Genomic DNA, 27,765 nt, shown 5'->3' on the forward strand with positions numbered 1-27,765 from the left:
ACGGCGCCTATTTCTGCCGTGAAGCAGTACCTAATGTGTAAGCATTAAGTACTTAACATTAGTTTCGGTCTGAAGGGCGCCGTAGCTAGTGAAATTACCGGGCAAATGACACTTGACAACATGTCTCAAGGTGATGAGCGCAGTTGCTGCATTGTAATGGGCATTGCGTATCAATCACCACCAGCTGAACGTCCTGCTCGTCCTGTCCCTTATTTTATTAAAATAAACAAATCATAAAGTAAAAATACCATGACACTTGAAATAGTGCTGACATAGCTAATAGAGTCCACGGAAACTTTTAAGTGTAGTGAAGATTTAAAACAGTGCATTATAATAAAAAACTATTTTTTAATTTCAAAATTATAATATTTGATCATTACCACCAATATATACATTAATTCATAATAATAATTTATAACATTATTCTTGATAATGTTCCATATGTTCATAAGCACATGGAGGAATATGCTAGAAAACTGTGACAACGATAATGTTAAACTTGTTATGCCTGCTACTTGGTTAAGTCGAGTTAGTAAGTCTTTTACTGGGTGATGTATATGCTTCTACAACATGATCCCAGAAAATGTTCAGAACAAATGTGTTACGTAATTTAAAAGAATTGTTAAAAAACGTTTGTGTGGGAAAGGTTACTATAGCATAAGCGATTTTCTTAATGATACCACCGACTGGGAATGAAGCGAACACCCTCAGGCTCTTTAATTATAAATGTTAATTGTACGATATCACATTGTAATCCATATTTTTATATAAAAAAAGCGCGCTGAATTTCTTGCGCCCGTTCTTCTCAGGTCTGAGGCAGTACATTTTTAATGGGTGGTAGTTTTGACGTTCAATAAGTGATTTTGAATCCTATTTTGAATAAAAATATTTGAATTTGAATTTGAAAAATATAAATTTAATTCAATCAGCACCAATCCTGTTTATCCTCAACGAGTCCACACCACCACCACGACCCTCATACTTCTGGAGGTAGTTCCTCCTCATATCGAACTCAGCGCCACTGTGACCATTCAACACATTGGCCACGTCGTTGGTGTTCTTGCTCCGGAACCCCAGAGTAAGATTGTTCAGGTCCACGCTGGTAATACTGATCGCTCTGTTCAATGACTTACTGCGTTTTACTACTCTGTGTCTGGGGTTTACGTCGTAGGTTGGGTTTGTGATTCCGGTGGGAGTATTATGCATGTCGTAATATGGCGACTCATAGCGTTTGATTATCTGCAAAGGATAAAAAGTGATTTAGGACCTTTTAAAGGTATATTGGAGGGTTAAAAAATGTTATGACTTTAAAAGTTATCCTTACATACATAAGTAAAAGCTATAATTCCACTATTATTGAGCTAACGGTAATTAAGATTCACGATAGTTTGGCGTTGCGTGGGTCTGCCTGCTGGCTGGTATCTCGCACGCAGTTAGTGCCAGTAACTCTTATAATATTTTATTACATTGATTGGAGTGTCAAGCATTTCTTGTTGATAAAAATTTGTATGTAAATCCTACTACTCCACAGCTGAAGATCTAAGTGATCCGACAGCCTGGGACTAGATTATGATATAGCAATATCAATTACAATACAGTATTGTATATTTCATTAAAAAAGAGCGCAAAATGAGAATGCTAGGAGAGTTTATTGCGCCGCTTCTTCCCTCTCCGAGTGCCATTTGTTTCCGAAGTGGTAGTAGTGTCTAATATATTAGAAATGACATCAAAAAGAATTCTAAAGGAATCAATTTGTCAATTTTTTTGTATCTCGCTAATGATATATAGGATACCAATCGATATTATGTGGGTGATCTAATAGCGACAACTGATAATGATGTGTATGTTGTGAAGTTAGTTACGAGTTGCTACCACTGTCTTCGGCTTGTGCGCACAAGGTAAGCGTGGTTTAATGACTGAAGTTAGTACCACTCGATAGTCAATACAGAGCCGTAGACAGTGGTAGGAACTTGTAACTAACTTCACAACATACACATCATTCCCTTCCACCTTATTTTGGGAACTTGTTAACAATTAGTTACAATATATTTATATAAATGTAGTACAATAATTTAATAAACTTGGGCCTTAATTTTTTATAATTAATATGTTTAGGTTTAGGACGCCGCAGAGACCTGATTAGAGGACCCAACTCTTTAGGAGCACTGACAACTAACTCTGACACCGTGTCCTCTGCTGCTGACGTTCCGTTACCTCCCTCGCACACGGCATCCTCAAAAACATACCCAAGTACATACATATCACATAGAAATTATCTAAAGATACTCTAAAAGAACGCTACATGCAATATGGTTGGAGTCTTCAGTCTGTTTGTAGCCCTCACCACTCGTGGACCTGCCTCGGATCTATGCGGCCGCATTTATATTTAACATTTACACTTGTTAAAACAGAGTTACATTAACATTCTTACTTTATCGGTATAAGTGTGGGTAATAACTTTGAAATGAACACGACCACAAATATTAAAGGGTAGTCCACCCACCCAGAGTATGTCTGGTGGGGATGACTCATAGTCACGTGATCCGACGCAGGAATGTTCGCCAGAACAAAACTAATTGGTACTCAGAGAAATCGTCAAAGAGGAATTTCTCATCTAAATTGAAAGTATACCTAAGTAAAAATTGCTTATCAGACAAATATTTTACATAAATAATATAATAAATAAATAATGCTGCTACTAATCTTTTGTTAAATTGATCTTGTTGTAAGTAATGATTTAGAAATGTATTTTGTAAAATTTGCACGTAATAAATGTGGCAAACATGTACTTATAATATTTATGTAACATCAATCTAATATGTTTATTCAAATAAAAACTTTGACTTTGACTCACTTGAGAAGTCATGGAGTGACGTGGTAGTGGCGGGGGCTTGGGCGCCTCGTCTCCGGAAGTGTAGTCGGGCGGACGCTTCCTGTACTGCTGTTGAAATGCCGTCTCCATTTCAGGTAACTTCCAGGTACTAAAAAAATATGATAACATTTTTAAGCTTAATATTTGTTAAGTTTTTAGCATCACAGATGTTCGCCTTTGATCAATGGCGCGGAAACTCACAATAGTATACCTAGAGCGGCCTTTTTTTATGAAAACAAGGGTCGAGACGAGCAGGATGTTCAGCTGATGGTAATTGATACGCCCTACCCATTACAATGCAGTGCCGCTCAGAACTCTTGAAAAACCCAAAAATTCTGAGCGGCACTACAATTGCGCTCGTTTTGCCTTGAGACATAAGATATTAAGTCTCATTTGCCCAGTAATTTCACAAGCTACGGCACTTTTCGGAACGAAACAGTAATTTTTACACATAACTGCTTCACGGCAGAAATAGGCGCCTTTGTGGTACTCATAATCTAGTCGGCTTCCTGTGCAAAGGAGCCTCCCATTGGTATTAATCTTACACAAAAAATGCGTCTGGCTGTTTATAAAATAATATTATTAATATAAACGTAAAAAACGTTAACTTTATACAATATCTCATAGTATGTTTATGTTGTCTGTGTAATAATTATAAATAGTTACTGCTTAACCTTTCCGTTCCGGGAAACTCTGATGGCGCGGTATGCCTCAGGTCGGCGTGACTTTGACGAGCGCGCAGCGTTCTGTCAATATGTATTATTTTACGTGTAGCAATAGATTGCTGATAATTAGAATGATTTGAGTGAATGTATCTGAAAGCTATTAAAACAAGCTATAAGACCATGTAAAATAAACCATCTTATAAACAAAATAAGGGTGAGACTTGAGGGACAAGTGTGCCATACGGCACTTCAAATTTTGGTGGATCTGAAAAATCTAGGGCCCTGGGGTACTTGCCGAATTCTGAAGATTAATGCCCACCTTCGGTTTTTATACAGGCCTTTAAGTAGCCAGGAATATTTGGATTTATAAAGCATGGTCAATGATAGTAATATTGCTAACCATTTGCAGAACCCTTTTTTTTGAGAATAGGGGATGAGACAAGCAGGACGTTCAGCTGATGGTAATTATTATACCCTGCCCTTTACAATGCAGTGCCGAAACAGGATTCCTGAAAAACCCACAAATTCTGAGCGACACTACAACTGCGCTCGTCACCTTGAGACATAAGATATTAGTCTCATCTGCCCAGTAATTTCACTAGCTACGGCGCCGTTCAGACCGATACACAGTAATGCTTACACACTACTGCTTCACGGCAAAAATATTCGCCGTTGTGGTACCCATAATCTAGCCGGTATTCTGTGCAAAGGAGCCTCCCACTGGTGAACCTTGAAAAGATAGTCATTATCTATCGTAACTACCTGGATACTCGGTCCGTGCTCCTAGCGCGAGCTACACGTGCAAGTCGGTGCAGAGAAAACAACGCGCCTTCACTAGCTTCACCCAGGTGGCAGCATAGCTCTTGAAGAATCTGCCACAGTGATAATACATCAATATCAATGGTTGCAGACATAAGACATCATTTCATTTAGTGTCAGGGCAAGCGCTTAGCTTACCACTAGCTTACACTTTGTATTTTTAAGCTTTTAGCCTTAGATTAAGGACTGGTCTCCGCTGCGCTCCAACTAGATACCGCACAACCTAAGAACAATAGCTATTTTATTACGGCAACTATTAGATGCTTGCGTGCGTGGCATCTTTCAAATTTTGTAACATACGCTTCGTGTTATTTTACATTGAAATTAGGTAATAAAATACAAAATACTGATGATATCCCAGTGTATTTCTTATTTCTTGGTGTATTATTTATACAAAATTTTACTACGGACCCCGGCATTTTAGTTTCAATTATTAGCAAAGTTTAAGAGAACATGTGCCACGTCAACGTCAAACATTCTTCGAGACTGGCTTGAGTACGCCCACTTGGGCGTAGTTAATACAACTAGATAGACGAAGAGATGAAGGTACTATACTTGTATATAATATAAAACGCCTACTACTTACTCTACATGAATGGGCTCGTCATAATCGTTTTAATATTAAACAAAAACAATCTAGCTACATGTATATCTCATAATATATTAATTATTATAATATATTTGACACATTCACTAATTAAGACGATCAGACCGTCATATAAGATGTAAAAGGCTGTGTTAATAAGTCCCTTTAACATTTTGTTTGATTTTATAGCACCCCGAAATAAAGTTCAGGACAGAAAACTTTACAAAGAGCTCTTAACTACTATAAAGCTATATTTATAGAATAATTCTATCCGATAATTACTTTTCGAGGTTAATGAAATGAAGGATAATAATTATATTAGGGAATATTTTATCAGGCGTATTGATAAAACAGAAATTATTCCAGCCGAAGTAAGCATACCATTTTATTGGAGTGATCTGTCTATTTACCAGCTCTAACTATAAAGTTTGAAGTAGCGACTTTCAGTAAGACTTATAATGCTATCAGCTTTGTGAAAGCTTGGTCCAGTGCTCTGTGAACGGCTGTATCACATGGTGTTGCGTAGAGACGTCGCTTTACTGCGTGTCTTTTACCGCATTTATCACGGCGAGTATTCCGAAGAGCTGTTTCACCTGATTTCCGACGTCAAGATACACCATCGCACAAAACGCCATAAATTAGAATAACATCCCCACCATCTGGATGTGTGGCGTTCTTCCACAGTGCGATATTCAAAGGAATTTCTTTCATGTACAACCAAGCTATGGAATGAGCTTCTTAGTGTAGTGTTTCCGGGACGATAAGCCATGGCTACCATTAAAAAAGCGCGTACACCTTCCTTAAAGGCCGGTAATGCTCCTGTGATTCCACTGGTGTTGCAAGAGGTAGTGAGTTGCGCAATCACATAACATCAGATGAACCATACGCTCGTTTGTCCTCTTCTTCAAAAAAAAAATTACGACATGCACCTTAACAAAAATGCGTACTCTCACCTAAAAGGCTAGAATCGCTCGAATAATTTTTTTTATGAAAATAAGGGACGAGACGAGTAGGATGTTCAGCTCATGGTAATTACTGGGCAAATTAGACTTAACATCTTATGTCTCAAGGTGACGAGCACAATTGTAGTGCCGCTCAGAATTATTGGGTTATTCAAGAATCCCGAGCCGCACTGCATTGTAATGGGCAGGGCGTACCAATTACCATCAGTTGAAGGTCCTGCTCGTCTCGTCCCTTACAGTCATAAAAAAGAATTGTACGCCATGCCCATTACGATGTAGGCCGCTCTGTATTTTTGATAAACCCAATAATTCTGAGCGGCACTACAACTGCGCTCGTCACCTTGAGACATCAGATGTTAAGTTTACACATTACTGTTTCACGGCAGAAATAGTCGCCGTTGTGCTACCCATAATCTAGCCAGCATCCTGTGCAAAGGAGCCGCCTTCCGGTTAAATCCCACACTCTCTGTTAATTCCCCAGGAGTTACAAGATACTATAGCGGCGGTAATTACAAAACATCAAGTGACCAGTACGCTCATTTTCCCTATTTTTTCTTAAAATAAAACAGTATCGCATAATATTTCAGCTTAACAACAGTTCTAAGCTCACCAGTGACCTGGTAAAATGCATCATTTTTTTTATGTTAATAAGGGACGAGACGAGCAGGACGTTCAGCTGATGGTAATCATACGCCCTGCCCATTACAATGCAGTGCCGCTCAGGATTCTTGAAAAACCCCAATAATTCTGAGCGGCACTACTACTACGCTCGTCACCTTGATACATAAGCTGTTAAGTCTTATTTTCCCAGTAATTTCACTAGCTACGGTGCCCTTCAGACCGAAACACTGCCAAAAATAGGCGCCGTTGTGGTACCCATAATCTAGCCGGCATTCTGTGCAAAGGAGCCTCCCACTGGTGCAAAGGAGCCTCCCACTGTTAATAGCATAACAAAGAACTAATACCGTGAACCGGTGTCTCCGCAGTAGAGACAGCACGATGTCAGCCAACAGCATATGGAGAGGTCTGTCACTTCGCGAGGTTATAAAGTTAAGGGGTGCCACCTGCGACGTCACCCATTCGTCCTCCACTCGCCAGCAATTGTCCTCTACGTCTGATGCACCCGATTCTTCAACTGATTTCAAATATTTATAAAACTATTGTAGAATTACAATTTGTTATGATTTTAAAGTTGTAACCCTCACTTCTAGGATTAATATACTGATAACTTTTGAAAACAAAATTTTATGAACGATGTGGAATTCGAATCCACGACCTCTCGCGTTCCGTGCGAGTGCTCTTCCAATTGAGCTAACCGTTCGAGTTACGTATCATCATGAAATCTTGTACTCGTATGCTTTATTCAACTGTCAGGCTGTGGTTTCATCTACAGGATCTACTTTACAGTTGATAACCTGCTCAACCCCATATTAGCATAGTATATTATTAAATTGACTTTAGATGTCGCTCTTGGAAATCTAAACAATTAGATTTGTCGTGGGTTCGAGTCCCACATCGTTCATAAATTTTTGTTTCCAAATTTTATTTGTGTATTGTAGTATCACTGAAAAAAAGTAATGTTTACACATTTCTGCTTCACGACAGAAATAGGCGCCGTCATGGTACCCATAATCTAGTCGGCATCCTAGTTGTTTTTCCCCTTTAATATAAAAAAAATGGGGTTATGGGTTATTAATGATTAACTCACCAGAAAAAGCGTCCTTAACGCCTGTGATAAAGTCCAATGTTTCCAGCAACTTTGGTCTACTCAAGCTCTGCTTACTCCTCACAGTAGAACAAGCCGACCTCGGCCGCTGCCTCATCGCCTTCACGTCCACCTGCTCCTTATACACCAGACTCCTGAGCGTGTGATACTTGCGGCGCAAGGTCTTCGTGTCGGAGTGGCTGGTAATAGAGATCTCCGGGAACCCGTAGACAGTGGCGGGACGACGTCGTGGTTCTGATGATGGTGACGGTATGATGTCCGGCTTCGATGTGCGCCAGAAGCTGCCCGTTTTCACTTTAGCTAGGATCTCGTCTGTGCTACCATGAAGCTCTTTTGTCTGGAAGCTAAAAATTTTGGAAAAGGATTTTAACCGGTTTAAATTTAACTTGAAATTCTGAGCAACCCGACCCTTTATTCCGAAATATTTTTGTTTTATTTATTTATATCGAACAACAAAAGATCTTCAATCTCTTTCTCTCGTCACGCCACTCATTTTCTCTCTCTTTCTCTCCACTGCTTTTTTTCACCGAATTCGTTACATGTGGACGCGGCCTAATATCGATAATTTTTAACGGCCTAACAAATAAAATTGCCATAAAGTTATAACTAAGCATAAACCAAGAATATATAAAATGTTTACAAATAGACATTTTGTGTAACGTTTCCCGCGTTTATTTGCAAGGCAGCTTGTCATTCAGAAAACTTCAGAATTATCATTGTATTGACAGTGTTGTCAACGATATTGTAAACATTTTGCATTTTCTTTGTTTATCATCAGTTATAACTTTAGAACAAGTTTATTTGTAAGGCCGTCATTGTTTAATTTTCCTCCACTGTATAATATATTTCTAGCTTAGGTGAAGGATTGGTCTCCGCTGCGATACAACTAGATACCGCACTAGTTAAGAACAATTACTTCTTTACTGCGGTAACTATTAGATGCTGTTGTGCGTGGCATCTTGACACTCAATGGCATCTTTCAAATTTTGTAACATACGCTTCGTGTTACTTTACATTGAAAGTATAAAAATAAAATACAAAATAATTACTGATGATATGTGATCACAGTGTCTGTTTCAATTACTAGACAAGTTTAACAGAACATGTGGCAGTTCAGAACATTGCTCGAGACTGGCTCGAGTACGGCCATTTGGACGTAGTAAAAGTTGCCGTATTTTGCGACTACGCATGCGGTATATGGTTGGATCGCAGCGGAGATCAATCCTTTATGTAAGACTTCTAGCTATTGTGAACAAAATACAATACAAGTTGCTTCAGTAAAATAAAATTAAAGTGTGAAACAAAACTGACCAGGAGACTTGCAATTATGAACAAAGGAACACTAGAATTTATATATAAATTGTAGTGTAATATATATAGACATTGGAACCAACATTACTACCTGCTCATTTTGTTGATTAATTTATAGTAGGAAAAGAAAGAACCAATTCTAAAATTGGGGTAAATAGTTTGTGATTAAACTTGTATCGCAGCGCGATCACTTACACATTATCATCTAAATCGGTTTGTCCGTTTAGGGTGAGTGCAGTGATATACACACGTGCAGAAAAATCACATTATATACAGTCCAGGGCTATTTGAGTGTAAAGGTATATAAACTAATCCTTCGATTTTCTTACATATTCACGAACTAACCAATTTCTCTTTTCGCCAGACTAAGCCAAAAAATCAAACCATTCCGCTCGTCAATACTTGATAAAGTTGAAACCAGTGCGAGGCAGGGTTGCCAATCGCAATAAACTCGTTAATAGCAAGTGAATGTACGCTGAATTCTAAATTCGCTTGTGACACGCCCAATGTGATCTCGTTAGGGCTGCCATTGCAATATTTGTATACTTCCAAACATTTTACTGAAGATTGTAATTTTTATGCTGAAAATTATGAAATAATACTTCTTGAGAAAATCTTGAAGATATATCGACGTTATTACATGCATCATCTTCATCAAGCTATGAAGTATCACATAATTAATACAAATAGCATTCGAAGCGATAATAGTTTTAAATAACTTCTATTTTATTTTTTATATTCTCAATTTACAACCATCTTTAAAAAGATGGAACTTTACAAGTCGACTGAATGTTTCATAAACTGATATGAAAAATTTGTTTCTCTTAAAAGTATGCTTAAAAGTACTCCCAGATTGGCCACAGTGTTAAAAAATAGATCTCATGATCTATGAGAAATCGAAGGAACTCCTTTAATTTTTATAGGTATACGTATGGCTTCTTTTTTATTTATTCAACAGCAAGTCAAGCGTACAAACATGCAGAAAAATTATGTACTGAACTTTTAAAGGTAAATATTTTATTAAGAAAATTAGGCGACTTACACTGAATTATTACATAATTTCCGTAATCAGATCCAATTTATAAATTTTAAAGTGTAATTGTTATTACAATCCTCTGTTAAATAGAATAATAAAAGAGCTTTTAATAGGGATAAGGATGGAGCACAGAAGCAAGTCATGCAACCGTTGTAACAGTCAAGGGTTGAGAGAGAGTATTTACTTCCGATGTTTATTTTATTTTAATGTTAATTCAAGATTCTTTTGTGATTATGTGAATTAACGTCACATAAATTTCAATTTCATTAAATAAGCAAGGGCCAACCCTAGAAAATATATTTATTTTTCGACTCTTTGCCACATCGTTCCCCTGACTCGTTACAGAGTTCCGAACGCCAAGCAAATTAATGTTTCTATTGTAACTGTCTTTTTATAAAACGTGAATTTAGTTAGAATAGAAATGAAAACAAATGCTTAAATTAATATTACATATTATTTTGTAGTACTGAATGCAACCTTTGAGACTTTAATAAATTAATAGTTTATAAGTAAGTATCTATCCCTATTCTGCGGCGAAGAAAAATTATTGGCAATGTTTCAAATGTGTGATTTTTGAATTTAATGAATAAGTAAATGAGTTTTGCATTGATTTGATTGATGTCTAGACAACACGAAATCTCTAAGAATTAATAAGTTTAATTAATTTAATTAATGTACTATTGCATAATAAGATGCAAATTACAAAATTTACTAAAGAATTACGATTGCAAGTCGGCTAATAAGACTTATTCTAATTTGATGCATTGAAATAGTTAGAACAGGAAACAAGCCTGCTGGGACAATATGAATCCAATTTAAAAAACATTGTGTAACCTTGAGATTGAAATATAGATTATTTTATGCATGTAATTGTAATTATTCTAATAACTCGATTTCGCACGTCACATTGAGACATAGGGTAAATTGAAGCCAGTTCAGTAATGTCACTAGGTACGGTGCTGATCATACTGAAACATATATAGTGCTTGCAAACTACTGGATGACAGCAGCAGAAGGAGAAGAATAAGCGCCCCTGAGGCGCCCATAGCTGGCATCCCGAGCAATGATGCCTCTCACTGGTAAAAGCATTAATTTTAAAAACAAATGCAATCGTAGACCAATACCAAGGGCCATTAATCTGAGCTTCTTCCATCAAGTTCAACCCTCTATTTATCTTGTAGGAACTGATATAATAAAATCACAGAGCGAACTCACCGTTTCCCGATGAAGGCGTCGTGGAAGGCATGAAGTACGCAGCGCGTTGCCAGCCGTAGCTTGGCCTGCTCCTTGTCAGCGCGGGTGAGAGTCAGAAGACGAGCCGCGCCGGGCTCGTGCTGTGACCGGAGCCGCAACGGATAGGACACGGCCAGCCCGTCGCCCGTCGGGAACACGAGGCGGAAATCTGAGAATTTTATAAACAGATACGTAATCTGAGATCACTTGAAGACGGGCGTTAATGAGATTACTAAGCAAGATATCCAAGATTCTAATCACTTTTGCATAACAAATTTTAATTTGGCTTCCGATTGATGTTACAAAAGCTTGAAGTGAAGATAGAAAAGTGAAGTATCGCAATATAAATTCATTTTTATCAGCTTTTTAAGAAAATGATATTTAGATGTAAAAAGATTTTATTTTGGTGTAACATAGCAACGTAAGTATCCATCCCTATTCTGTGGTATAACCCCGGTATAATCTACCTACATAATATAATTTTATTTTTCTACAACTCTATTTTTATCAGTCATTTATATCTTCACGATCAGTAATATAAGTATATACTTTATTAAGTCTTTGAGTTAAACTTCTATAAGGCCTAGAAAAGCATTGTTTACAGCTTAGGTTTACATTAGTAAAAAGCCCCCAAAAAAGTACAATTGTCTTGGTTACACAGGCAACTTAATCTAGGTTAGGCTTTGAATAATACTAATTACATAATACTTTCATGTTTAAATAATTTGACTAAACATTTTAATGTCAACTTAAGAAAACAACTAGTAAATATAATTTTCCAAAACTATGTAGGCAATTATGGTTTGCCAAAATCACAAATCAGTCACTCGGACACATAGGTACCTATATATCGGAGCCACATTGATATGTTTTACATCTTTCCCCAGTGGGAGGCTCGTTTGCACAGGATGCCGGCTAGATAATGGGTACCACAACGGTGCCTATTTCTTCCGTGAAGATGTCATGTGTAAACATGACTGTGTTTCGGTCTTAAAATTGAGACTTATCATCTTATGTCCCAAGATGACGAGCGCAATTGAAGTGCCGCTCATAATTTTTTGATTTTTCAAGATTCCTGAGCGGCACAGCATTGTAATGGGCAGGGTCTATCAATTATCATCAGCTGAACGCTGAATCCTGCTCGTCTCTTACCTTATTTTCATAAAATATAAAAAAGACATATTCACGAAACCTATTTAACGCGGACAAGTCATTTTCTTTTGACTGATTTACAGTGCAGATAACAGCGGATCTTTATTTTAAAGTTCAATGTTCCGAAGATGTTCCGTGTTTAAGTTCAAAAGAGATATTTACATTTGATTTCCCGAGAGAACAAGTAACGTAAGCGAAATGGACACGGATTACGTACAAAAGGCTTAACCAAACCTTTGTCTTATTATAAAACAAAAACTTAACAGATATTTACATTATCTGCTTATAAAAACTATTAATTTGTTTCTGTAAGAGTGTACATGCTAATATTATAAAGAGGAAACATTTCTGTTTTTGTATCTATGTTTGTAATGTTTTCATACAAAAACTACTGGACCGCTTTTAAAACTTTTTCCACCATTAGAAAGCTGCACTAGAGATTTAAAAATACGGATCCCTAGTAAAAATGCAATAATATAATCCAAAGTGTGAAAAATTTCAGTCATAGCGCGCGTTGCGGAAACTATTGATGACAGACCAAAAAAAATACCAATTATAGAACGTTTCAATATCTACAAAAAAGTCCGCGATACCATCTGTACAACTACTGCAGTTATGCCGCTAGAATTACTTATTTAAATTTCAAAAGTTTTAAAATGTGCCGACAATAATCAAAACATTATTCACACCTCAGTATTAATCCTTGTTCCATCAAATGTATTTGTATTTTATAAAAGACCGTTTTATTACCTGTACAATACTTTTTAAACTATTACTAACGGACATGGAATAATAAAAAATTGCAAAGTGAAATAAAACTTTTATGTTAACAGAAATAAATCTATACTCCGACTTAGTAGACTTTCCTCTACGACGAGATCGGGTAGGCGAGTGAAGCCGCGGGACATTGCTAGTCATAATTAAATTAGTCCATATCAAACTATTCTTCACGGTCACGAAATTTTATGTAATTTTTGTTTTGTTGTTATTAAGTTTTTATTGTGATATTATTATTTTAGTATGGTAACCCTTCATATATGTAAAACCTGTAAGTAGTTTGAGAATCCGCTAGACCACCTGTGGTTCTCCGGAAGACCAGCGCTGATCATATCGCCAGCTGTGGGTATGATCAGTTTTATGCTGAGGTGAACTCCATTTCTACATGTTCATGCAAATTTATAAATAAGTCTACTTGTATTCTCTAAGTTGCAGAATAAATGATTTCTTTCTTTCTTCTTTTCTTTTAATCCATTGCATTTAATTAACTTTATAATAATAACTAGATGCTGCCCGCGGCGTTGTTCGCTTGGACGCTATAAGCAACAAATAATATGTCTGCATTTATCATAATAATGCCTATAGTTATGCTTCTATGGTGTTCCAAAGTCTTGTTAATATTCTTGCAAAATTTTAATTTAATCTATTCAGTAGTTTAGCATTTGCCCGGACATACATACAGACAAAGAGACATGATGATGGGGCAGTGATATTTCGCTTATATATATAAAAAAAGGTTCCATCAAGATGGCAAAAAAAATTGAATTAGAAAATATTATAGTCTACGAAAAACATATTTACTTAAAAAGCACCAAATACTATTAAATAAATACTTAAGAAGAATCAAAATTGAAAATTTAAGTCAACATAATAATATATTAGTAATATATCATAGTATGTAAATATAAGTCAACGAATTCGAGTGAAATTGATAATAAAATAGAAAATAAGAAAATTGTTCATTTCTTTGTAGATATTGAAGCCGTAGCAATTCGATCTACAAGAAGGCTTTTCTTCAATATAAAACGAGGCTTAATAAAGTTGTGATATTTTGTTTTGAAATTGGAGTTTATGGTTTCACTTTTAATTTGCTTCTCAAACGACAAGAATGACTTACGTTATAAATATTTTTTAATATCATCGCTATTTGATCTTTTGTAGGTTTTATTGCTCACCGAAAATTGTTTTAGATCAAAATTTTAATGGCGTATGTAATTTTACTAGCCAACCCGACACATTGTTCTTTACATCTATATTAATATTATAAAGAGGAAAGATTTGATTGTTTGTTTGTTTGCATTCAATAGACTCCAAAACCAGGCACTGAACCGATTTGAATAATTCTTTCACTGTTGGGAAGCTACATTATCCCTGAGTTTTATAGGCTATATTACATTTTCAAAAAATTAGGGATCCCTACTAAAAGTTCAGTAATGTAACCCAAGGTGTAAAAATACTTACGCGAACGAAGTCGCGGTATATCAGCTATAATAAATAAAATACTGTTTTTTTATATATTTGAATAGTTTTTCATAACATTGTGAATTATTTCGTAAAATATGCTCCCTGTTTTTGTTATACTGAAATTGTTTCGCAGCAGAACTGTCAAACCATGCGTCAATAAATTCTCTCACAGAAAATATGTCCATACAAAACAAATATTGGATATAAAAATAATTATGGGGCCCAAATCGAAATAACAACTATGGTATTTCTCAAGTTGGACTAACCTGCACTCCATGAAGTAATCAACAAACGAACATCAGGACAGTGGATTTATATATATATAGATAGTAGGTATAGATATATTACAAATAAAAAGATTAGTTTATGATGTTTATAGTTTGATTTACTGAACTATATTTATTGTTTGAACACAGGAGGAAAAACTTTTAGCAATTAAATGGCTAATTAATTCCTTTCACAAGCCCATAATAGTGAGCGCTGAAATATAAAAGGCAACATTATAACCTAGAATTGACCGGCTATTTTCATGAAATGAATTATTTATTTAAAATAGGTCAAGCATCATCTATTTTAATACGAAATAGAATAGCGTTCATTAAATAACTATCGCTGTAATACTTGTGATATTTCGACTTGAATAAAAATCACTGGGAATAAGATATTTTATCCAAAACTCTCGCAAGCACAGCAAAGTTATAAACAGCTTCAATCCTAGTATGCTGAATAGTCAAGTGACACAGTAAGATCTTGTAGCCAGATTGCAAGGAGTTAGATACTTATCGAAATTTATATCGAAACTTGACATAATACTTGTGATTTTTGTGCAACACAGACAATGAGATACTGGATTTTTTACTTTAAATATCTTAGATGCAGAACAACAATGTAACAATAGTTCTAGCAAATTTTATTTATCATTACAGTTAAATCTTGAATCTTAGTTTACGGATTGGCTTCGCTGCGTTATCAACTGGATACCTCAGACGTCATCGCAAAGTGCGGTAACTAATGCTACGTGGCGTACTCGAGCCAGTCTCGAACAAAGTGTGACGTTGACGTGCCAAATGTTCTGTTAAACTTTGCTAATAATTGAAACTGAAATGCTGGGTTGCGTACTAAAAGTTTGTAAAAATAATACTACAAGAAATAAAGACACTGCTATCACATATCATCGGTAAGTATTTTGTATTTTAATAATTTATATCTTAAATTTATTTATATAGTTGTATGTATCTAGTTGGAGCGCAGATGAGACCAATCCTTAATCTAAGTCTTGAATCATGAGAACAAATGAAATAATTCAAATGACATGTGATGAAATAATATGTGAGATTCGGTTATGAAATATTGTAGTCTTATTTCTGAGAATGATTTCTTTCCTTACATATAGTGTTGACTCAAGGTGCATTGATACAACAAAAAATATTATTCCACAGAACTCATTAAAGCTAGAGTTTTATTTTATAATTTATAATGTTTTTAAACTTTAGCATGTTGGAACGTTTGCGTACCTTCTACATTCTCTCTAAACTATTACAAAGTGGTAAAAATCGTAAATCTTAAACTTCGACTCTGGAATCTATTTCACCGACATTCTAAATAACTTATGAGTTTGAGTTTGATGTGTTGCTTTCTCCTTTAATCCTCTTTTGTTGCTAAATTTGAGACTTTAACTTCGACAGCAATAAAATAATATTTGTATCGTATGAATCACAATGTATACATATCTGTATCAGATTTTTTAATTATCATTCAAAATTTGACACCTGTATACTATTACGAAAATATGCTTGCATTTAAGTGCGATGCTGTGTCAAGATTGAACATTCAAAACATATCTATGTATTACGTTAATAAAAATGTAAGTTGAGGCAGCATTATGTCTACAACAATGTTGTGTACAAGGTTTAAATAAAATTCAAGCAATTATATACTTTAGGGGTCCACTCAAAATAATATTTGTTGCAATAGTTAACTCCCTGCATCATTTCATTTTACAAGAATCCTTATTGCATAGCATATTTAAAGTTAAGATTTACCGTTCATCCTTAATTGCATTTCTTTTATATTTGTTTGGCCTATAATAGTCTTATGAAAAAATCATAGAAAGTTTATATGATCATATCAAATACCTAAGTACCACGTCTAAAGCCAGGTCCTTTTTCCAGGTCCGGTTTTCATGTTTGTTAACACAATAATGTGTTTTATAAACAGATTAGGGGCGTGACTTTACAGCTTTTTTAAATTAAACATCTAAATAATATGTCTACCGCGGGGAGGGTAATTACACTAATTAGCCCATAATATGTTAGCGTACACAAAATTAGCAATAATTCTATTTGATTTGTTTATGGTGGAGTGGAATAAAGAAAATACTGATTAATTTTTATTCAATTGAAAACAGAAATACCGGTTATTTGGGAGGCTACATTAGTAGATCATAAGAATAAATACAAAAGCTGCATGCATTGTCGGAAATAGCAAACTTTTTACGAATTGCGAAATAGGAAGTAAATTTAAAAAGTTTAACGGCCTCACAAATTAAAATTGGTATAAAGTTATAACCAAGAATATATGAAATGATTACAAATAGACATTTTGCTTACGAATGGTTTGTTCGGACGTATAACGTTTCCCGCGTTTATTTGCAAGGCAGCCTGTCATTCGGAAAACTTCAGAATTATCATTGTATTGACAGTGTTGTCAACGATATTGTAAACATTTTGCATTTTCTTTGTTTATCATCAGTTATAACTTTATACAAAGTTTATTTGTAAGGAAGTATGTCTAAAAGACATGTTACTCTTTTTTGAAATGAAACAAAAACACAAAAAAAGGTGCAGCGGACGGACTGTTTTGCTCACTTGATTTTTTTAACATGTTTTGTTAAAAAATCGCTGGAGCGGACCCAGCTTAACAGGAAATGGAATTATCGGAGAACTCCACTTAAACTTATACAACGTCCAACACCATCTTAAGCGACCGCGGCTACAGTTGGTTTTTTTTGATGCAGGTATTTATATCGATCTCACGACATAGCTTATGTGACATATTCTTACAGCCGTTCCCAATATTCAGTCTATCTCTTACTTGAGATAAAAATAGTATCTATCGTTGACTTTTCTGTCCCAATAAACTTATCGACGGTAACTCACCTTATCCATACACGCTGTCTGTCAATGGGATGACGTATAGCTTACCAGCTTTAGAAGTTTATATGGAAATTGCAATTCACGCGTCCCAATATAAGGCGATAAGAATGACTTATCGGGTATATTGGGACAGCTTCAGATTATTGACAACTAATCACTGATAGTAGAAGGTAGTAATTTATCTCTAGCTGTAGATAGTATATTGTAAACGGTCGATAGAAACTGACGTTGTCTTTATATTGTATTAAATATACTTTTTTCTGTATAAACTTTTGTGATATTTGTATGTATTTAAATAATATTTGAAGTGATTGGCGTTGACAATAAATCTGTTGTATTTTATGCCAATAAAGTAACAATACTTTATTGAGTTTTACGTCATACGTCGAAGCTACAAAGCTTCGACGTATATGACGAGAGTTGTGAAACGTCATATCGTGCAGCAACGTACATGACGAGAGTTGTCAAACTTCAAGACATTGATAATTTCAACAGCTCCGTCAGTAATACTCATAGCGTTAGCGTAAAAGTGTTTACTTTAGACTTTTTTTAAGTTAATGCAAATTTCTAGTAAGTTCAGGATCAAATCAAACAGAAAAAAAAGGGGTGGAAAATGTGTAAGCAGGATAAAAATAGTTAAAAGAATTTTCTAGTACAATTTAAATTTAAAGATGGAATGGGAGAATCTATTTGAAAATAGAACAGATCCAGGGGTATATAAGCCGTACTAAGCGTGGCCTACGGCAGTTCTAGTTCTGACTCGAAAGTGTAAAGAAGAAGGAGAAAAGTAAAAGTAGTGAAAAGTGGAAGTGTTCCAAGAAGAAGAAGATAGAAGAGACTTAGTGTTCGGTGCGGTGTGACGCATTGAAGGTACCCCCGCCCACAAGAGGAACAGCGGCAGACCGGCGAATTGCAAGTTCAGAAAAAGTGACCGCAAATAAAGACTCGTTCCTATAAGCGGAGTATTATTTCTAATCCCTGACCCACTCTCGTGTAAGTATTTTTGACTTTGAAGAGGCATCAATCGAAACACAGTCAAAATTAGTAATCAGATTTCAATTTACTTGCCCAAATTGCTTTTGGTAACTTCTGCTAACTTGCCTATGAGACACATGATGCATCGCTTCTGCAGAATATCGCAAAGAGCCGTAAAACTTACCTACGAACTTATGGCGATCAACAAAGTCCACAAGAGCCTTAGCCCAGCCAAATGTTTTCGCAGCATCAAGTAACCCGGTGCAAGGCTCCACAGTACCCTCGTGGACTCCCGCACAGTACTCCTGTAGTCCTAAAAACTCAGTGTCGCATTGATTTGAGTCAAAATCGTCCAAAAACCAGCAGTTCTCCATCGATGAAGTGAATAGCTCATCAAGATAAGGCTTTAGAACTGGACCCAAATACCTCTTGTCGTCCCTCGCACCTAAAAATTACAGATGACAAAATAAATCATATATTATAAGGAATTCAATGAAACCGCCCAAATTAGGCTTTAAAATTTAATTTTGTTTGCATTAATTATTCAAACAATACCAAAAGATAAGAATCAAACTAGTTAATTAGTATTTATTATTTCTTTTTGAGTTTTTATTTCATGATCTGCTTCTTTGCTTGTATGTGGCAATCTGATTTAGCCAGAACAAATAGAAAACCATGTCTATCTTTAAATTTATATCTCAAGTCTTAAAAAATATTACGCGGTCCTTCCGGAGTGGGTGTCGTTGACCCGCATCGCTGGGTTCGTATCTCAGCCATGCCCGTGTCTATGCGTTACCTATCGAATCTTATAGATATAAGTTCGAGTGATTTTTGCCTAAATTGTTGGGAATATCTCGCCTTAATCCCTTTCTTTAACAACATTTTCCCTTATTGCCAATACTTTGCTCATATGATGGTTATGATACACCTTACATGTGATATCAAACCTTTATAAAGCCAGTGGAGTACATTGGCCATGAGATTTGTCTCATCCGTCGGCTCTCCCCATATGACGTCACGGTCTCGTCTGACCGCGTCTATGAGGCACGCTGATGATGCATCATAATAATCGCGCAGTTTACTCCACTTTTTTGACCTTTAAGTTGAAAAACACAAGTAATATAATTAATTTATATTTTTGTTTAATTTATAAACATTCTTTTCATTATATATATTTAATAATTTCACAAAAATGAATTCTTGGTACTAACAATTATTTTATATATAAGTGTCACAATACACAAAGGTTAGTTTACTTTATTATATGGATTGTGTGCTCTCATAAGTATTTCGTTCTTACCTATAAATAGTTAAATCTCTATCGAATTCCTTAGATCTATTGCGAATATTATTTAGATATATATCTCTAGCCTGGTCCAGGATTATAGCCATTATGTGAATAAGATCCTCCATTGATTGTAAATTGACAGAAGTCGCTTGGATAAGATTTGCTCGAAACGTACTGTGACTTTCCTGAAAACAAAGATAGGTATTGGTTAAATCGGAAAACATAACCCATAATAACACTGAGATGATAAAGATATTAAATTGATTTCATTAATTCTTACATAAACTTAATATTAAGTACGTCATAAAATACTGTTGTACCTTGACATATAGTCATCTCATAATACATCAAGAATTTGATAAATATTAAATAAAATAGAAAAAAACTAATATTTCTCGTTATATTGATTGAATTATGTTTACAATTAAGATCCAAGATATCAAAAGCTTTTGTCAGCTCAATAATCAAAAGATAAAGATAGGAATAATATTTTGGACTTTAAAATTGACATATATAATAATAAGAATATTATATCTTAATAGCACAACTATAATCATAGTACAATATGTTGACCATGCTTTGCAAATATATTGAATTTTTTATCTTGTACAAGCTATGATGCTGTTATAGCAGCTAACAAAAACAAAGTTGTGAATTTCTCTATAGATTTTTCCTATCTTTATCTTTTTTTCTATCAATGTCAACTAATATAGACAAGTTCCATAAACTTACATAAACAATAGATCTCTTACATTTGACCAGTTCCGTTGCAACTCTGCTTAAATAATTAATTTGTCGCTTTGTATAGGAGTTTGCTCCGGTACATTTCACTTCATGGGACAATCGTTCCCATCTAGTAAACAGAGCTGATTCTAGGGACTCGGATGGTGATAAAGGAATTCCTTCGTCACCTGTAAAGATAATTAAGCGTTCATAAATCAATATTAAATGTTTTTATTGGTTAAGTAAAATTTATAAATGCATTAGTAAAAAAAATAAAATCAACCTTCCAACATGGGACGATTATGTCATTATAATTATAACTACCAGTAATGGTGTGAAGGAAACGCAGGCAGCTGGCCAGAGCGGAGCCATCATGTGTCCAGTTAGTGTCCCGGGCAGCCCGTCTGATGAGACAACTTCTCTCGAACGGGTACACGAACCCTGAGGGACCTCCACGCTCACAAACCCGATGTATACTGGGGAATCACATAAATCTTTTATCAAATAATTTATTAATTTATTGTTTATATAGGAATTATGCAGTCTTATATTACAATTAAGTTTACAATCATATTACAACCAACAGACTAAAACTTTTATTACATGATTTCTACTTATTTATAAAACCCATTTGCGAAAAAAGGAGCACCCAAAACTTATCTGTACAACTATTGAAATCTATAACAAAAGCGGTTTTATATGCATCAATTAATTAGAAACAATTGTCTACGCATTAAAAAGTACTGGCAAGTAAAATAACATGTTCCAAATTTAAAAATTTCAGAGTTATTCTTAATATTCTAATAATATCTTTGTATTCTATTCGATTTGAGCATTTGCTCGCAGTTTGTGTTTAGATATTGTGCTATTAATAAATAAATAAAAAAGGTTTTATCAATTAATGTTGAGGTTGATAAAAAACTTCTTAATATCGGTTATCGTGACAAATTTTATACCGTAATATTGCAGACAAGACATTTATTGCTGGTAATATAGTGTCTGTTTCAAGAACTTACGTACTGTTCTGAATGTTATGCCACTGTTTAGAAGACCTGGACTATGTTTCAAGACACCGGTTCTTTAAAAGAAGACCGGGATCAGGAAGTAAACGATGTACTGAGCCCGGGAACGATCGATATATTGTGAGCCAAGCTTTACGAAATCGCAAGTCTGCCTACAATGACATCAAAAGCAATCTTGAAGAAGTTAGAAAATATGTAAGTGTTAGCGTATGAACTGTAAGGAAGAGACTTGTAGAAGTCGATATACACAGTGAGAGACCAACAAGGGGCCCTAAATTACCCCGTGGGCACCGTAATGCAATATTAAAATTTTCCCAAAATTGTGCGACGTGGACAGATGTAAAATGTTGCAAGGGGTCTGATGAAGCCAGAATCTTAATATTTGGTGAGTACCGACGTCGTAAAGTACGATAAAACCAGGAGAGCGAAATGCAGAGGTATGTTGTGAAGAAATTATGCATGGTGGGGGCTCTGTCATGTTTTGGGCTCGAATAACTTATTACGATTGTTACAGAGCTAGTTTTCGTAGAAAATGGCTCTCTAAATGCACAACGCTACATCACGGAACTCCTAATTCCTCGTGTACAACCAGCGTTAGCTGTTACAGAAAGTGCTTCTGTTTTTATGTATTTGTATTGACGCTTACTTCAGTGAAGTCGGAATCCGTCCAAAGCATGCTACAATTAATGGGAGGATCATACTTTGTGAAATAAATAAATTGGACATAGTTCCTGAAAAACATTACAAGCCACAAACATCACATTTTAAGGAATTCGTGTTTAAAGTTTAATAAATATTAGAGTATTCCATACATATATGTGGGTTGGGCTACTTAGTCACGATGTTATTTGAAGAGTGACAGTAGGGCTGCCATTTTTTGTCTGTCCGTTAATATGAATCATGTGACCAGTTTTGTGTTCTTAACTCAATTTCGACATGATTGTGTTTTGGAACGTTTTTCTGGAATTACGTCCAATTAGGATTTGATAAGGATAGTATATGAATAGACATACTCGTCGAGGATTAGTAGAAGATGATAGGAGATATGAGTGTAGAAGCAGGCTCTGGCACCAGCCCGCGAGGAGCCCGTGTACAGACGACGCCGTAGAGCGCAGCTGGCTGCGTAGCGACTGACAAGCTGAAGGGATCCTTGCTGTACAGAAAACAATAATTAAATACATATTATTCTTAATTATGGCTTAATTATACATATTTTGGATATATTTCTATTGACCTCATATTACTTTAAAATACATGGCTACTGTAGATCTGTGCAACTAAAATTTATATACTTATTATTTTTATTATGAAAATTTTAAACGTGAATTATGTGTTGAATGAATGAATTTTAAATGTTCTTCACCTTTTGTCTGTTATGCTTTTCACATTATGTCATTATAGTTTCATATAACTATTTTTTTTAGAAATAATATGTTTATAAGTTAGCCCAAAAATGATAAAGTTTCCTTATTATTTTGTAGTGTAAGAATCAATTATATACCTACACAATTTATTACTATAATTTGTACTATTTATCTAGATCGGTTACATAATATTAGTGTATTCTTTGTTGTTTAGAAGTTTTTATTTTTATCAAACATTAAAAGAATGACAGTTGACGTTTGTAGAAAACAAATGTCACCTGTAAGCCTTGAAATGTTAAAAGTCAGTTGCCAACTGATTGTCGAACCGTGCACACGTGCACCAATAAATCTGTTATTATCGAAGACATCCCCGTTTTATTTGTGGAAATTCGAAGTGATATTACATTTCAGAAGTGGGATCAATAAAATCTACTTGTAATTTCCGCGCCAAAGCCATTTTGTGGTGATAAAATATTAAATTGAAGATCTTTTAGTGGCGAAAATATGAATAGTGATTCCGATCGTATGACACCTACTTCTTGAAGAAGGAGAAAAGTAAAAGTAGTGAAAAGTGGAAGTGTTCCAAGAAGAAGAAGATAGAAGAGACTTAGTGTTCGGTGCGGTGTGACGCATTGAAGGTACCCCCGCCCACAAGAGGAACAGCGGCAGACCGGCGAAGTGCAAGTTCAGAAAAAGTGAACGCAAATAAAGACTCGTTCCTATAAGCGGAGTATTATTTCTAATCCCTGACCCACTCTTGTGTAAGTATTTTTGACTTTGAAGAGGCATCAATCGAAACACAGTCAAAATTAGTAATCAGATTTCAATTTGCTTGCCCAAATTGCTTTTGGTAACTTCTGCTAACTTGCCTATGAGACATATGATGCATCGCTTCTGCAGAATATCGCAAAGAGCCGTAAAACTTACCTACGAACTTATGGCGATCAACAAAGTCCACAAGAGCCTTAGCCCAGCCAAATCTTTTCGCAGCATCAAGTAACCCGGTGCAAGGCTCCACAGTACCCTCGTGGATTCCCGCACAGTACTCCTGTAGTCCTAAAAACTCAGTGTCGCATTGAGGAGGGTTTGACTAGGTTGGGAGAGGTCTTAAATGCGATTCGCAGGGCTTACTCTTAAACTAAGTAAATGTTTCTTCTTTTACGAACAAATTGATTTCTTGGGTTTTGAAGTCAGTGGATCAGGTATACGACCAGGGTCGCGAAAATCGAATGCCGTTGCAAATTTTCCGACACCAAAAAACGTCCATGAGGTCAGACGATTTTTAGGTCTCGCCAGTTTTTTCCGAAGGTTTGTGAAAAACTTTTCCTTAATCGCACGACCTCTAACCGACTTATTAAAAAAAAATTTTGACTAGAAGTGGACTGAAGAACATACGAACGCATTTGAAACCCTTAAGAAAATGTTAATGGACAGACCGATTCTTGCGTTGTACGACTCGAAACTGGAGACAGAGTTGCACACCGACGCCTCAAAATATGGCATTGAGCCTGAAGTTACTGCTAGACCTCATGTCATTGATGTGCTTGCTATCCAAGAAAAAGATTGGATCGCGACAGTGCAAAGTGCTGACGAAGCCGTTATGAGAATTAAAGAAATTTTATCAAATAAAGAAACACAGTTTATTACGTATACAAAATAGTGGACAATGGTGTTAAGTGGCTAGTTCCAAAATCCGTTAGGTGGCAACTGCTACGAATGAACCACGATGACGTAGGTCACTTCGGCTATGAGAAAACATTAAAAAGACTAAAAAGTTCATTTTGGTTTCCTAAACTGCGTCGATTTACTAAGAAATATGTTGCCGCATGTCTAGAATGCGCTTACCATAAGACACCCGGTGGAGCTAAAGAGGGAATGCTGCAGCCCATTCCCAAACCTGATATCCCCTTCCATACCCTGCATGCCGATCACTTGGGCCCGTTCGTTCGTTCGCGGAGAGGAAATACATACCTGTTAGTAGTAATAGACTCTTTTACAAAGTTTATAACTATTAAACCCGTTAGAGACACAAAGACAACCACGCTATACGTATATTTAAAGAACATTTTAGTTATTTTGGGGTACCTTCGCGACTAATTACCGACCACGGAACGTGCTTTACGAGCGCAAAGTTCAAAAGTTTTACATCTAGCATGGCTATAAACCAAATTTTAAATGCGGTGGCGACTCCGCGAGCGAACGGTCAGGTGGAGAGGTTCAATCGGACGATATCGGATGCCCTAAGAACCAAATGTCACGGCAAAAATGACAACACTTGAGACGAATATGTCGGCGACGTTCAACTGGGGTTAAATACTATGATTAACAAAACAACCGCTAAAAGCCCATCTGAATTGTTATTCGGCTTTAAAGTAACGAACGCGTCAGAAAATATATTAAGCGATGTCATTAATGAGACAGTTGACCGAGTTAGTGGAGATGATATGATAGAGTTAAGAAATAAGACTATGGATAAAATTGAGAAAGAACAGAACGTAGCCAACAATCGTTTCGAAAAAAGAAGAAAATTACCTACAAAATACAACATAGGTGACCTTATTAGGATAGAAAGGACGTTGTTCGATAAGGATAGATTAGGGAAATCCAAGAAATTAATACAAAAATTCCATGGGCCCTATAGGATTATCAAAATTCTACCCAATGATCGATTTTTAGTAGAAGACACCCCTCTTACTAAAAAAGGGAAGAAAAGATATGAAAACGTAGTCTCAATCGATAAGATACACCCATGGTTAAATTTTAAAGGAGTAGATAGCGAAAACGACAGTGACGAGGATGATTGTAATAATACTCTAAATAATGATGTACATAAAGATAATGTACATAGACCGAACAGTGATTCTAATTAAGAACTCAACTAAAATTTATTGATTAGTTTATAAATAGATTGAGATAGATTATACATGTATATTTTATGATGGTATGGGTCACGAGTGAACAGTGCATAACGTACAGATGATCACAGATCGCGACAGACTATACTAGAATCTGATTATTGCGACTATTGACAACGAAAAATTAAAAACAAAAAATGAAAGAGAGCGATAGTTTTCATTATACATGTGTAATCACTGAAAGCATAGGTTGTGAGCAGTTAGTGCTTCACGCATAGATAACTGCAGATCACGACAGACTGTGCGCGATTGCGAAAAGGGATTGTGACCGTGATTGAGATATGTTCTGAGCGGACAGTGCCTCTTAATTGCACAGATGTTCGCAGATCAGAACTATAGAATAATAAGTAGAAAGTGAATGAATTGATAATGATATGAATATGAAGTGTTATACTATTTGATTGTAACTATTAGGATACTGAATAAATTAATTGATGTAAGTTAATATACTTAATTATTATGTGATATAGTGTAATTGTCAAATAAAATAATATCAAAATATGTTGTAAACCATATACGAGTATTTATATATATATTAAGTTTCAATTCAAAGTAGAAAGTATAAGAACGAAATTCTAAAAGTGCGAGGACTCACTTTAATAGGATGGCAGATTGTAAGAATCAATTGTATACCTACACAATTTATTACTATAATTTGTATAATTTATCTAGATCGGTTACATAATATTTGTCTATTCTTTGTTGTTTAGAAGTTTTTATTTTTATCAAACATTAAAAGAATGACAGTTGACGTTTGTAGAAAACAAACGTCACCTGTAAGCCTTGTAATGTTAAAAGTCAGTTGCCAATGTCGAACCGTGCACACGTGCACCAATAAATCTGTTATTATCGAAGACATTCTCGTTTTATTTGTGGAAATTCGAAGTGATATTACAGTAGGTATTTGTTGGAAGAATAATGAAAATAGATAATGTAAGTACTGGAATCAATATATGTATACCTCATAACATCCTTCCCTCATTTTTGTAATCAGCATATTGAGTGCTCCAGCAATCCTGGCAACACTGGACTGTTCGGAGCAGTGAGTGTCCAGGGCTGCCTCCAGGGAGGGGTGCCATAACTGCCATGTAGATGATCTTTCAGCGCAAACCATAGATGACGGTGGTCCTACCACCACTGCGTAGTACCCCTGAAAGACAACGAGCTATTATTAATATTTATTTGAAAAAAAAAATGAAAAGTACTGTATCATTGAAATGTCAAAATATGTTGTATACATCTAAAGATACACCTATATCAATGAAGGAAAACCTAACACCACTTTATAAGTTAAGCTGCCGTATTCCCAATTTCGTGTATTATTTTTGCCGCTTTGCTGCTTTTAAGAATACAAACAAATATTAAACGATAATTCCTTCACAAAACATTTACAATAAATAGTAATATAGTTTTTTAAAATAATTATTTGTTAATGAAGTTCTCCGACGTATATTGTGTCGTGCATTTGAAGCGATATTGGTATTTTGCACTTCTTTACACTGGTTGTGTTTCAAGCGTACAGGCGAACTAAACCAAAGAGCGCACCTCTCAAGTGAGCTATTATTTTTACGTCGATCCGATCTGATCCAAGCTGTTATTTTGTTGTTTAAAAAGTGTAACATGTAAAATAACAATAACAGGAAATTCTAATGAAAACAACCACAAGTGGTTATAATCACAACGTGCGAGAGATAACTGTGAAATGGACGTCCTTACCCAT

General features: G+C 35.4%; 1 protein-coding gene across 1 annotated transcript; it reads right to left on the bottom strand.

Moving 5' to 3' along the window:
* Positions 1-329: 329 nt before the first annotated feature.
* Positions 330-27,765, bottom strand: LOC126979337 (uncharacterized). Its single transcript, XM_050828580.1, has 8 exons — positions 27,762-27,765; positions 24,058-24,186; positions 11,193-11,379; positions 7,613-7,974; positions 6,870-7,039; positions 4,300-4,409; positions 2,855-2,981; positions 330-1,239 (listed from the first exon to the last, which is right to left on the bottom strand). The coding sequence occupies exons 1-8, from the start codon at positions 27,763-27,765 to the stop codon at positions 922-924; spliced, it is 1,407 nt and encodes a 468-aa protein (XP_050684537.1). The 3' UTR covers positions 330-921.

Source organism: Leptidea sinapis, chromosome 3 (genome assembly GCF_905404315.1).
Source record: "Leptidea sinapis chromosome 3, ilLepSina1.1, whole genome shotgun sequence".
In the NCBI taxonomy this organism is placed as follows: domain Eukaryota; kingdom Metazoa; phylum Arthropoda; class Insecta; order Lepidoptera; family Pieridae; genus Leptidea; species Leptidea sinapis.